Genomic DNA, 14,885 nt, shown 5'->3' on the forward strand with positions numbered 1-14,885 from the left:
TCCAATGATCTGTGTAAGAGTGTAATAATTATGTTTAGAAAGCCAGAAGACTAAAGTTCTTCTCGTTTTCTATTAACTTTTCATTTTCGTTAGGCATACATCCCCACGTGGCGAAAACACAACTACTTTGCATACTACTTTTAGGATTTGTACAGGTGGGTGCAAATAAAGTACTGACACTCTGTGTATTGTTCTTTCTTTGCTGCTGAGTTACATAAATTAACGAGCCCGGTAGACTTAATTATGGTCAAGAGAAAGCATGGGTGGCTTTTTTTATCTTGACACGGGTTGGCACCTTGTGACACAGGTGTCGACGCAGGTGTATGACTTTGATAATTGAAATAAAATTGCATTTCTTTTGTCTTACGAATTTTTCTATAAGACAATTTACATGGAGAGTTTGACACAATACGCAATTTATAATAGGCGACCCTAGGTGAGTTTAAGGGAGCTTTTCTGGTACGAAAAATATTTTTTTTATAGATCAATTGAAATATTTAATTTTAGCAAAACAAAATTGGAACACGAGGAAACTTCAGTACGAAACCTTTATGGGAACTCAAATAGAATTATCAAAACCTCCCCCCCCCCCCCAAAAAAAAAATAATAATAAACATGTTAGTATTACCCTATAGCTGTACTTGCGGGGTACTGATACATTTGTCAGGAGTAATGTTCCGTAAAAAAGGGATGAAATCAATATTTTCATTGAAGATCGAGATTGGAATAGTTTAATTCACAGAATGTGAATTTAATTTACTTTATGTAAAAAGTTCAATTGAACATTACAGAGCATAACGAAATATTTCTATGTAATCTTCGAAAAGTGGTGTCGTCTCTCTGTGGAGTCTAGTCTCCACACATGTAAAAGTCAAATATTTCTGTCATTATTTATCATTTTCTTCTCAAAGTTGTTTAATAAAAGTTAAATATTTCTGTCGTTATTTATCATTTTCTTCTCAAAGTTGTTTAAATTGATCGACTTGTAAGTATATATTTGCTGACAAACCAAAACTTTCTATATTTTCACTCTCATTTGTAGAAATCATGTAAAAAGTGCAGAAGCCCTGCACATTTCAACCACTCTATCTATGAATTGAGAACCAATGACGTGGCATGGTCACATGACCACATGGCTAATTAAAATTCATATGGCTTGGGTCATCGTTGACATCAGTTTATCTTCAATTAAAAGACGTAAGTAACTACAAGGGGCGTTTTTATGATATATATTATGTGTGATAAATCAGATAAACCCAAAATTGAAAAAAACAAATTTTTGTGTCCGTTAATGTGAAATTTGTACTGTTCAAGGTGTATTCAGAACCAAACAAAAGACTGTCAGTAAATTGGAGACCAGATGATGCATTCTGTAAACCAGCATTTGGAGAGAGAATCTCAACCACAAATCTGTTGATGAAAGTTAAGAGAAGGCCAAAAAAAGAAGACAGTTCTAAGTATGAGTACCAGGTAGAGGTTCTTGGAATAATAGATACAGCATATAGATTTAATGGTAATTCTTTAATGACTATAGAGAAAAACAAAAACATCTATACTTACGAAATTAAATAGCTACTTTAAAGTTAATGAAGGTAGTATAGAGAGTAACAAATTATCATAAGAAAGTAAAATTTTGTAACAAGCAACCTAATGAATTATAGTTCAAGTAAACTTGAATAACCAATTTTAACAATGTTGAAATTCTTAAAATTTCAGCAAATTGAATATGATTTTAACTACATGTACAGTATATTGTTGACAAAGATTCTTAAAGAAATTGAATATGATTTCAAATACATGTATATTGTTGGAAAAGATTCTTGACAAAGATTTTACAGAATTGCTTTGACACTTCTTTCTTTTTTATCTATTGTAGATTAATGACAGCTAAGTTTGAGATAATTGGATGTCTATTTGTATATACAAATTCAAAACTACATGTATTACATAATTGTTTCAATCTTTCTTTTATTAGCAATGGCAGATTTCCAGTATCTTCCATTCAGAAGGACAGAGTCAGGATATGAGAATATTGCCTCCCAGTTTCATCTCTATAAGAATGTTGATAGGAATGAATTTTTCAACCGAGATGCAGCATTGTACTTGCCGCCTGTGATCTTCTCTCGGTTTGACATACCTGACAAAGATTATCTCTATAGAGGAGAGGTCTCTCACAAACCTGGTTACATCAACCCTGACCATAATCGTCCTACACATTTGATAGGAACAAGTAAGTAAAAGTACATAAGTGTAGTCAAGAGGAATTACAACTACAGTGTCTTCTAAAACTCATAATTTAAGGAACTAAGAAGAAATTGAATGAAAAACACATAAAAATAGTAATATCAATTAGTAATCTGAACTACAATTATAAAACTATAGAATATTTACCAATAAATATATATTTATGCTGGAATTACTCATTATTGTCACAAGCCAAACTGTCTTGAACAAAATTATACTTCAAAAACTGAAAAAAAGTTTCCTGGAGAATTCATGACATTATGGTTTCTAATATTATACCCCGACTCAATGATTTTCCTGTCCATCTGTCCTTCCAGAATTTGTCCCAATTTTCTCATCTCACAATTAATGGATTGATTTCAAATATAGTTCCAATAGATGGCTTTATATACATGTAGGTGAGGCATATGTTGTAAGTGATTGTGGAGGATGTTCAATATAGACCATGTGAGCTATTGTCATCACTTGGCATCTATCGTTGTCATCCTTCACAATTTTTCAAAACTCTTCTCCTCAGAAACTACTGAACCAATTAGAATCAAACTTCAGCAATAATTTTGGCAAGAAACACTATAAATTTAGAACTCATGATAACCTCAGAGAAGAAAACAAATTTAAAAAAAAAAGCAAGCATTAGACAGATATGTGTATAATATTGATATGTCATACTTACAGACAGATGAATGAAGAGAATTCAAACCTGAAGTCTATTCACTTACTTGATAGTTACATACATGTAGGAGATTATAAGAACTGATATTTTCCAACAATTCAGTTCACAAGGAATGATCTACAACTTAGAATTTGATAGCAAATGGTATTCAACATTGAAAGTACTTTTACTTGTGAAAATTGTAAACTCTTCCCAGGAGTTGTGCTATAAGAATGCTAAATTTTGATTCCTTTTGGTACAGGAATTAAAGGCGAACTGATATTAATGAATAATTGGTCTGTTGACCCTAACCGATTTATGAAGTGTTTAGCATGATAAGATCTATCAGTGGTGAATTTTCATATAAATCTGTTAAGCCATGTTGGAGTTATTGCCATTTTTCAATGTTTTTTCCATATTTTTAATGTTATTTCTTTCAAAAATCTTCTCCTCTGAAACTTCTAGACCAATCAGAACCAAACTTGGTATGGATGTTCCTTAGGGCATTCTGCATTGATCTGTTGTGGGGATTTATTATCTGTTGGAAAACATGGCCACCATTAATAAAAGTAGAACAAAGGGGTCAGACATAAGTTTTTCAGATATCACAAAAACCATCGGGTTAAGACAAATTCTTACATAGGATAAAAGTGTTAAGCATGATGCGATCTATTTCTGGTCAAATTTTCATTTTAATCTGTTAAGCCATGTTGGAGTTATTGGTCTTTTTCAACGTTTTTTTTTTTTATTTCTTTCAAAAGTCTGCTCGTCTGATACTACCAGCCCATTCAGAACCAAACTTGGTTCCTGTCAACAAATATAGCTGCTGTTACCAAAAATAGAAATACATTTGTAGATGTTGGACAAGTTTTTGGCATATTTCTCTTAAATAGTTAGGTTTAGCCAAATTCTGGCATAGAGTAAAATGTTCAGCATGATGAGATCTGTCTGTGGTCAATGTTTTCATGAAAATCTGTTTAGCCATTACCTATGTTGAAGTTCTTGCCCTTTGTCAACATCTTTTTGCTATTTTTAATGTTAGATGTATGACTTGAAACAAATTTTCTCCTAAGAAGCTGCTGGACAGATTTTAATGAAATATGATATGATTGTTTCTTAGGTATGAGCGTTAGGAATTTTTATCAAAGAAAAAACATGGTCACTTTTACAGAAATAGAATATTGCTTATCAAACCAGGTGAGCAATTCAGGCTCTTTAAAACCTCTAGTTCATGTGACTTTCCCATTTTTCACTTTATGAATGATTAGGTATACAATGTACCTAGCATGACAACTGTAAAACATCATTTATTTGTATTGCTTTTAGTTTGATAAGGATATATATTTAAAGAAATACTCTATAAAGGTTCCATCATACAGATGATACTTTCTTTTAATTTTTTATCACAGTTTTTTTATCTCCTGATTTCAGTCAGACAGAAAAGAACTGTATTTACTAGGTTTGTGGGATATGTTGATGATATTCCTCAAGGAGCCTCTGAAGAAGCTAACAGAGAGTTACATAAAAAGTTCTTCAAACCAGAACAAGAAGGGGAGCTCAGAAAGGTAATGATGTTGCTTGTTTATTTTGTAAAAAAACAAGCAGGGGAGCTTAGAAAGGTAATAATGTTGCATGTTTATTTTGTAAAAAAAACAAGAAGGGGAGGTCAGAAAGGTAATGATGTTGCATGTTTATTTTGTAAAAAAAAATGAAAATGAAGATTTTGGATTGGCTTTTGTTGTGTTAACCAGTAAGAAATGCTATTAATTTTGAAATAGTTCAATGCTTCATATACTGTCCAACTTATAAATTAGGAAGTATCAAATTCCTAGATGTTGTTTAAAAAATGTTGTAGTCCACACTATTTATGAAGCTAATTACAGATTCAGACTATGTGTGAACAGCCAAATTTCTTTTCAACCTGTCCTATACTACCACAATTAAAACTATCAAAAATAGACAGTAAAAGTACATGTAAATTTAAGTAAGGATAAAAAGATAATGTGTACTACTGGTATATAAGATACTAAAACATGGTAATGTTCAATCATGTACATGTAAAAAAAGGTTATATCTTAATGTACTCATAAATAAAGTGAAGTATGGAATTATTTTTTTAAATACAAATGTTAATTCAAAATATTGATGACTTATCATTATAAAATTCATTTAACAGAGCTATTCTTTTAGTGTGTATTAAAGAATTTTAACAGTTTTTTTTTAATTACATTTGTACATTTTTCTAAAAACTTTTTTTTTTTACTGTAAACCATTCTTATACAACATAATTTTTACCTCACAGTCAAATGTTCTTTGCTTGTCTTGTGTTGATCTTTGTATATTATATTAATTGTCACAAAATTCAAGTTAAGATCAATACTAGATCTTAAATAAAATCTAGTAATAAAATCTTTTTTTCTGTATTTCAGTTGTTTGACAAAAGGCCAGTCTGGTCAAAAGCTGCATTAAACTTCCATTTTACTGGATTCAAAGACAAGCTGAAGTTTTTACTGCCATTGGTAGCCTTTTATTACACCAACGGTCCATGGAGATGTCTGTGGGTTCGGTATGGATATGACCCTAGAAAACATCCAGATTCTAAGATCTACCAGACTGTGGACTTCAGAAAGAGACAAGGTTAACACACAGATAACAAATCAATGATAATGGCCCATTAAATTTTTCCAATCAAAAAATTGTGATCTCTGGTTTGGAGTAATGTTAACATATTGGTAAATATGATAAAAGGTTTTTTTTTTTAAAATGATTTATCTCCCCTTGACTTGAAGTTTTCAATTTAAATCATAATAGCTCTGTCTCATGTTACCAGTATGTTGTGCAAATTCAGGGATTGATTTTTATCTTTTTCTTAGCAGAATTGCTTTTTTTCAAAACTCGTTATTACTATTTTGCTTCTTTTTTTTATCTTATATTTACTTCTACATTTTTGCTGACTCTATAAAGTCATCCCTGCAAAGGGTTGAATTTTTGAATATGCATCTTTTATTTTTAGCTTACCTGGCTGAAAGGCCATGTGAGGTATTGCCATCACTAGCTGTCCATCATCGTCCTCTGTCGTCTTTGTCTGTTAACTTTTTCAAACATCTCCTCTGAGATTATACCCCAACTTTGCATGAATATTTCTTAGGGTTTTTTTAACAATCCTTGTGTGGCGATTTTTGATTTTGCAAAAAACATTGTTGTTACAATATGAATTTTACAAATGAGGTGTGCTTAATTGTGAAAATTTGGGCATTCTCTTTTTAGATAACCAGGATGGAAAATTTGTGCATTAACCGTTCACTCAAAAAGTTTGTAACATAATTTGGTACAATCAGCCAGGAAAGTTCCTGCATCAATCAATCTGTGACAGTTCACACAATCCAGATGTTGGTAGTTTGATTTATTTTCTTACAGCTGCATGTGGTGATATGGTAGCCATTAAATGCAAACGATCTGAAAATACCTTAGCTTTCCCTGCTCTGAAACGTAATGCTCCAACTATCCCAAAAATAGATCTGGAAAGTTTAGATATCAGCAAGCCAGGACCCAGCAGTAAACGGAAATCCTCTGGGGATACAGAACCTGTGAGTTGTTTAAACATTTAAAACACTAAGTATTTTCTTGTTTATGAAGAAATGGAACCAAAATATTAGGCATACTAGATAACTTGCAAAGCTGGATGCATCACATTTTGAACTTATCATGTGAGATATTGTTATCACTTTTTGTCTGTCATCATTGTATTCCATTAACTTTTTCAATTATCTTCTCTGAAACTACTGGTCAGATTACAGACCAACTTTGCATGAATGTTCCTTAGGGTATTTTTAACCATTCTTGTTTTTGGAAATTTGATATGGCGAAAAATATTGCTTCCATTACTAAAAATAGACTGTAGGGTTCAATTGCAGAATTTTGCAAATAACTCAGGAACAGTTGTGTTTAGCTAATATCAGCAGAGGATAAAATTGTTCAGCATGATGAGATGGACCTATGCTGAATTTTCTGAAAGATAAGTTTGAGTAATAGGTCCTGAAATGGTTTTTTTTTCTTGAATTTTACATTTCCAACTTTGAAAATCTTCTTCTCTGAAACTCCTGGATGGATTGAAACGAAACATTGCATGAATGTCCTGTAAAACATCTTTAACAATATGTATGGGAATTTCGATCCGGCAAAATACATGGACTTAGGCATTTGACTACCTTAAGAGAGTCTTAGTTACTCCTGTCTTATACCCACTTCAACATTTAGAGCACTGGGCAGAAATCACATTGTTTAAACAGAGAGTGATGGCCATCACAATGCCTTTTTTAATTAAATGCTCTCAATTGATTAAATGATTCTTGTGACAATAGAACAGTATAAGGTTAAGAGTCCAGCTTTAAACAGCTTAAAAGAGTATTTTGACACAGTGAGCAATTCAGGCTCTCTAGAGCCTCTAGTTATTATTATTTTTAAAAAAAACATTGTAACAAAAGCAAATTTACACTAAATTCATATAATTCAGATGTTTTGTACTTTCATAAAGTGTGGCATTACTGTCTCAGGGTCTAATCCAGAGGGAGTAATGAGCAAGAACTTCTCCTTGTTTGTGCTCACTTCTACCATTTGTCTTTGACAGGGAAAGTACATTGTACATAGGCAGAAATGTCAATATTGATATTTTTTAACCAAATTTACCAAATGTAAATTTCTCCTTATCATTGATTGCCCTGCTGTTTAGGTCTCACTAACCACTTCTAACGTTTCCATTACTTTACATGTTAAAAAAGTAATTTTCAAAGTCTCACTGTGAATTCCCAGGATAAATGACATCTTGGGAAGCTTGGAAAATCATATGCTAATGGTACGATGATTGTAGAAATTCTTCACAAAATTTACTTGAATAAATAATACTGAAAATCCACATTTTTACCTGTTCTACTAACTGACAGCATGGAGGCAAATTACTCACATATTCATACACTTTTGTAGTTAACTACATATATGATTTTAAAGTACAGATTCTCAGCTTTATTTTGACTACTTTTAATCATAATACACACAAATAATGCACTTACAATGCATATGTCTAGGTTCAGTGTGTTTTTGGTACTACATAGGGGGGTGGCCATCTGACCTGGAAGTGGTTAGTGAGACCTTAATAATACAGTTTGAGTAGTAAGATTTGAACCTTGCATGCAACAATGAAATGAAGCATTGTATAATCCTAAAGTTGGATGGGCAATCGATATACATGTATATGAAATAGCAGTCAGTATCAACTAGAAACAAATTAATTCACAAATTAAAAATGTATAATTAATGATTATTTCATAACAGTAATGTCTATTGTTTTCTTTTACTGTTGCAGTTGTTACATCCGGATAAAGCAATTTGTGAACAAATGAATTCCTTTGATGTCAAAATACAAATAGTATACAAAATATTTTATTCATTGTAATATAGTTGTGTGACATCTGCATTCATAAAAATCCAAAGCAATTCACATCCCACATCTGGAAACAGTGTTCAATGTTTTAGTATTAGTTTGTTGAATTAATTGATTTTTACTAATTAGTTATCAAATTCTTTCTTTGTATAAACTTATAATTGCTGATCTTTACTTTTAGATGATAGCATAAAATATTTACTTCTTGTTTTAAATTATGCATTGTTGTTATGTTCTAACATGTGGAGATCTGATGGTCACTTTTTATACAACTGCAAAATTGTTTGCTGTCATATAATGGTATCATCCTGCTGTGTATAGATCTTTATGAAATTATACTGTATATTGCCATACCACAAAAAGGAAAGCTTAGATTGATTTTTAAGGTTGTCATTTGAATTGTTTAGGAATAAGGGGTCAGAAACAAATTTTTCATGATATCAAGTAAATAACTTGATTATACTGGTAAGTGCCATACCACGAAAGGAGGATTTGAATCAATATTTTGGGTTGTCACTTTAACTGTTTTGGAATCCCCGAAAATGGGTCAGACACAAGCATTTTCATGAATTGATATCGAGTCAATAAATTGACTATAAATGAATTAATTTTAATGAAATTATACTATCTATAAGGTGTCATATCATAAGAGGAAGGCTTTGATTCATCTTTGGGGTTGCCCCTTTAACTGCTTCAATGGGAATTTTGTGCCAACAAGCATTTTCATGATATTTGAACAGTAACTTGACAAAACGTGAATGTATCTCTAAATTTGTACCACAAAATGCCTTACCTTAAAGGAAAGGCTGGGATTGACATTTGGGGTTGTTTTTGGAACCATTTATGAATAAGGGAACAAAAAGGAACCACTTTGTTTTCCTGGGTCAAATATTCAATTGGAATCAAGATTCAAAGCTGTATTAAGCTTAAATGTTGTGTTAAAACTTGCACTTAATGTTCAGGGTTTGAACTCTGCAGTCATATTTATAAGCATTTTATTTATATTAGGATTTTTTGTTTTGCAACCATAGACTATTCTAAAGAAATCCTAATATAAAAAGAGCAATCTTCAGAGCTATGTGTTTGGAGCTTATAGTTCTACAGTAGTGACATTGGATTAACATATTTATGTTTTAACTTAATACATGGCTGAATTAAATATTATTTTTCAGAACCCGATACACATCTACACACCAGATAAACTACCTCCATGTAGACAGATGTTTTATCAAGTCTGTGATATTCAAGTTAATGAAGTTCAGGATCTAGTGTCTAAGGGCAAGGTATGTAGAGTGTTTTTCCTTTGTTATCTATTCGTTGTTGGAAAATAATAGATATACATGTAGTATTGCAACTGTTTTTCAGTTGGGTCATTCATTTGTCCTTGAGTACCTTCTAGAATCATTCTCCTTTAAAACATTTAAACCAAACTTAGCACATATATAGATTTAAGTACCGGTATCCATGAATAGTACTGATATAAGTGCAGTTTTGAGGGGACACATTTTGCTATGTTGCTATTTTTATACTGTAGTCACAGATTTTTTACCTTTTCTGTCATTCCACTATACATAGTAGGTTCACCTTTCTGAGTTTTAAAAATGCATGAAACAGTTTTTTTAAACTTGCAATTAAAGGGTTGATTTTTGTGTGTTGTTGCATCTTGGTACATTACACTTAGTGTTTCAGTCTGCTCCACTGAATTGTTTTATGAAATAACAGTATTTGGGAAACGTACCAGTAAAATTTAACATTGTAGGTTTTGTTCTATTTTGTTGATTTTTTAATGAAACTTCAGGGTTAAAAATTTCATTGAAAATACAAATGAACTTTTCATATTACAACAAACAAAATTTCAGTCATGTAATGGTATCACCCTATCGTCTTATTTTTCATTTTTGTTGGCGTTTGGTTTATCTACAATGACGTGAGTAAAACATTCCAATCTCATTGAAATTTAGCATATTGTTCTTAGGGACATGATGGTTTACAGATGGTCCCATGGCTTTTGGAGGTTTTTGCCTCACCCCTTTTGAAAGTAGCATCAAGCCATGGTCGAATATATATTAGAGAGATATGTATGGAAAATATTGATGAATTTACCACTACTGCTCAAGGTTGAACATTTGGGTCTCATTTCAAAACTCTGTGTCTAATGTGTCTAATAGGAGTGAATAACCAAAATATTATCACAAGGATTTACTGAGTGTGTGCAACTTATTCCATGCACAATCTTGAAGCTTTTTTTGTACAAGTGATCATATTTTGGTTATTCACAATAACGAATTGATTATCCTATTTATTATATAGATTTTCTTCATAATTTATTGATATTTTCAACATAAATTTTAAATGCTGTGATTGGTAGATTGATATCTAAGTTGTCACATTTTGGCGGGAGATTTATTTCACATTGTGTATTATCGAAGTGTACATGTATTATGCAGGGAACTTTCTGTAAAACACTGCTTTGTATATAATAATAGTTTTTCTTTAATAACATAATTTTTTATTCCACTAGATTGAAAATTATTACTTCCATATTTCAACAATCTAAAGTTTTTATTTATTTCTCTCTGAAACAGTTATTTTTTTATTTTGTTATCAGCAGCTATCTGAGATTATTGATGTACATCTATTTTGTCAATTTTTTCTTTCAAACTTTTTAGAAGAACACCTTATAGTAAATACCTCACAAATGTGCAAATATGAACAAAAAAAAATGTAAAAGAGGTTTTATATGAAACATGTACAGTGGATTTCTGTATATTTGTTCTTTGACATTGTGCACTGCATGTACTTGAATAAGAAAGGTACTTGTATTGAGACTTTATCAGTGCATTTGTGCTGAAGTGTCACTTTCAGATTTTTCTCACTATTCTGTTGTGCAGGATTTCTCTCAGTGTTTCCTTTTGCCATCTTACCTCTATGCATTAACTAGTTTTAAAATGTGACAGTTTTATAGATCTAATTGATTCTGTTTAAAGAGAGAGTTAATGTGTTTGTCAATTTACAATCTTAAAAACTCCACTGGGATGAAATTACAGCATTATTATGCAATAGCCTTCAGTAAATCAAATGCTGCAGCAAACTTTATAACATTTGTTTTTGTTCAACTATTTCTGGCTATTGATTTCATGAAATGAATTCTCTAATGACTTTATTTGCAAGTAAAATTTATTTGCATTTATTTTTTATAGCTGTAAAAATGTTAAGGAATGTTTAAAAGAATGTTATAAAGTTATTTTTCTTGCCAGAAACTTGTATTTTTCTTTTGATACATTTGCTGCTTCTTACATCTGGTTTTATTCCTTATTTGGAATTCCATGTGGAGAGCTCTGCAAACATCATTACATAGGCGTAACTAGAAAGGGGATTATTTGGATGTGTCCCCTCATGGAAAATTTTGTAATCAAATTACAGTTTGCCAAACTAGCAGTAGATAGATTGCCCAAAACTCTTCTCCTCTGACACTACGTGACCAATTGACACCCAACTTATTATGAATGTTCCTTAGGGTATCCTGCTTAGAAATGTCGTGGAGATTTTTGATCCGGCAAAAAACATAGCCGCTTTTACTATAAATAGAACATAGGAATCAGACAGTAATTTTTCCCATATATCTCCAAAACCATTAGGTTTAGCCAAATTCTTTCAGTTGCTGAAATGATCCTTATTATAAGGCCTGCAAAAGTCTTCAAGGGTTCAAAGTTGTCAGATGACTCCTTGTAAGAGTTACTGCCCTTGAAAGGTGGAAAATAAATTTTTGACAGGGTTATTGTTCTTTATTTCTAGTAATATCTAACAAAATTTTTTAGCACGATAGAACTACTTTGAGTCAGGTATGACTGCAATTCCTGTAAATTTTTCAAGAGGAAATTCTCCTTTCTGCATCCGAGGTTATTTTTTAGTGTAGTGAAATTGCTGAGTAGTTTCGTTCGAGATTGGACCATGTTTTCAAATTGAAAAGTAAAGCAATTTCCTGAAGCCTACATTTCTTTAATATTTGAAATAGTATCAAAATCAGAATTTTATTTTAGTATTTACTATAAACAGTTTTCCATAGAAGTGGGCACCCTGCCCTTTTTGATGGGTTGCCCTTATCTGTCAATATTTCCTATATAGATCATGTTAATGCCTGTATGATTTGCCCTCAAAATTACCTAGAATCTTCTAGAATACCCTGTTTTGACCTGGATTACCCTGCTGTTTTCAATATCTGTAGGAAACACTGTATTTGCAGCATGAATTTATTACATATGTTATTTCTTTGTTATCTGAATGATGAATTACACCTTGTATTATACATGTATAACTATGGAATAGTTGTTTTTTATACACAGTTTGTACATGTGTGTGGTAAAGGTTACTATGATTGTATAAGTAGTTGTAAATGATGTTATAACTATAACAAGGTTTTACATGCTATGATGTATTTAGACTTGATAGTTACATAATATGAATATGAAACAAGTAATTGTGTTATGCATTGGAAGTACATGTATGATGAATTACCCAGAAGTTTTACCCTTTCTCATTGTCTAAATTAAGTTCTGGAATAGCCAGATGAGGGCTAAGTTCAATATGTGCACAGAGCTGCAAAATTTAATTACTTTTCCGTGAATTGTATAATGCAATCAGTGCAACAGATTGATCCCTCCAGTCTTACGTCATTTTGCTGGAGCCTGTATTATATTGCTGTGCAAAATTGTGGTCTATGCATCAGTAAGTTACAGTGTAATCAGGAATTCTATTGTAATGTTTAACCCATCTTGAGGCTTCTTGTAAATTCTGGCAAGTACTAGACAAGGTTTAGCTTTGCTTGAAATCAAAGTACTTCATAACTATTTTGTAAAATTTGTTCTACATGTACTTTTATACTAGTATTTATGAATTACAATGTTAATCTTGTATAGAAGAATCCTTGTTACACAAAATTGTCCTCTTGCTATTACTGTTTTAAGAGTATCTAAAATACATGTATTTTAATATTATGCCTTGCCTATGAGCAACGAAACTATTTAATAATGACTTTTTGATGATGCACAACCATGGTGTAATTAAGGGTCTCAACCAACAGGAATATGCAAGACTTTTTTTGAAACCCACATTTTGCCAGTGTCAAAAATTTCAAGTAGTCACTACTGAAGTATGTACATGTACATCATTTCTGACATAACTTTTTTGGCCGATCAGCTACCAGACCAAAATACATGTACCAGGCATTGCTATGGCTCTGTCTTTATTAATGTCTGAATTAGATAGTGGAATCCCTACAGCATTCTCCTGATTTTTTTTTTCATGCAATCAAAAATTCATTTTCAAGTTTTAAATATTACAAAGTAACTTTTGAATGTAAAGGTGTCATGTCAGGAAGTGTAAACTAAAACAGTAATTATTAGGCTACTTGTCCCCTTTGCATTCTCCAGACTTCAATTAAAAGTTTACACAGATGCCTTGGTTAATGTTTTACTGTAGTATGAGAAGGTCTATCAATATGACTTCTATTACACAAAGATCCTGGTTTATGTAATCCTGCAATCAATTTTATAATTGATTTAGTCCCATATATAGATTGAAATGTGTCATGGCTCAGTTGTTACTGCAATCTGTTCTTTATATGCTCACATTGCATTAATTTTTACGTGATTGAGTTGCTATATTATCGCTATGGTGCTGCTACTGGCAAGACTTCATATTTCCGGGACAATCGATTATTCTTGAAGATTTCACCTTTCGGAGATTGAAATGTAAAATTGTTGAATGAATTATTGTAGTCTACAACTATTAGTTTATTAGTTTCATGTGTTCATTGATAGAATATAATGAGAATAGGCATGGTGAATAAGTCTAAGGGACAACAACCTCACTGGGATGTATGCCTAAGCATATGTAGATAGGGTTGATTTTTCCAACCAATTGCATTTAAGTTTGTACGTATTTTTCATTACCTACATATTTTGGTGTAGATGTGAGATTTTGTCACTGTTGTTCAAAAAAATTTTTTTTTCCAGCTTGGGAAACGTCTTTATTTTAGTGGAGATGTGGTTGCCAACTTTTATACTGTTTTTTTTTACAAGTAGGTCTATAACTATTGTAGCTATTTGATGAACCAAGACAGTCAATCTACAGCTGCACAGACCTTTTATTTATAACTACTATTTTTCGTTTGCATTTATCATTGGTCTTAAACATTTTATGTTTCTTTTTCTTGTGTTTTTGGGGTTGAAGCAATCATTCACTCATTGATTGATTGATTGATTGATTGTAGTTAAATGTGCTTGCTCACAGTAGCAACAGTCTGCAGGAAGACATGCCACCCAACTCTTGACACATTATTCTGACTACAAGCCAACCAGTTTTGGCATGATGCTGCTAGGGATCAAATCCATGAACTCCTACATTGAGACGAGCATGCTACCACTAGACCACCAATGCTTACACTTATTTGAAAATGTTTCCAATAATCTTTATGACACCAGCAATGCTCAAACTAGCTGGAAAGCATCATATTTCTGAGTTTTTGATATTTTGTATTGTATTCCTTTTATA

General features: G+C 31.7%; 1 protein-coding gene across 1 annotated transcript in view; it reads left to right on the forward strand.

Annotated features, from left to right (window-relative positions):
* Nucleotides 1-14,885, forward strand: part of LOC148612485 (general transcription factor 3C polypeptide 5-like) — a 34,450-nt gene that overhangs the window by 934 nt on the left and 18,631 nt on the right. The window contains exons 2-7 of the mRNA XM_088593966.1: nt 1,315-1,513; nt 1,976-2,230; nt 4,328-4,461; nt 5,326-5,533; nt 6,314-6,483; nt 9,506-9,616. Coding sequence (XP_088450092.1) covers nt 1,315-1,513; nt 1,976-2,230; nt 4,328-4,461; nt 5,326-5,533; nt 6,314-6,483; nt 9,506-9,616 — 1,077 coding nt within the window. The remainder of the gene's footprint in view (nt 1-1,314; nt 1,514-1,975; nt 2,231-4,327; nt 4,462-5,325; nt 5,534-6,313; nt 6,484-9,505; nt 9,617-14,885) is intronic.

The sequence above is a fragment of the Perna viridis genome, chromosome 7 (assembly GCF_037379345.1).
Source record: "Perna viridis isolate PV_CMFRI_1.1 ecotype Kerala chromosome 7, ASM3737934v1, whole genome shotgun sequence".
Classification (NCBI taxonomy): domain Eukaryota; kingdom Metazoa; phylum Mollusca; class Bivalvia; order Mytilida; family Mytilidae; genus Perna; species Perna viridis.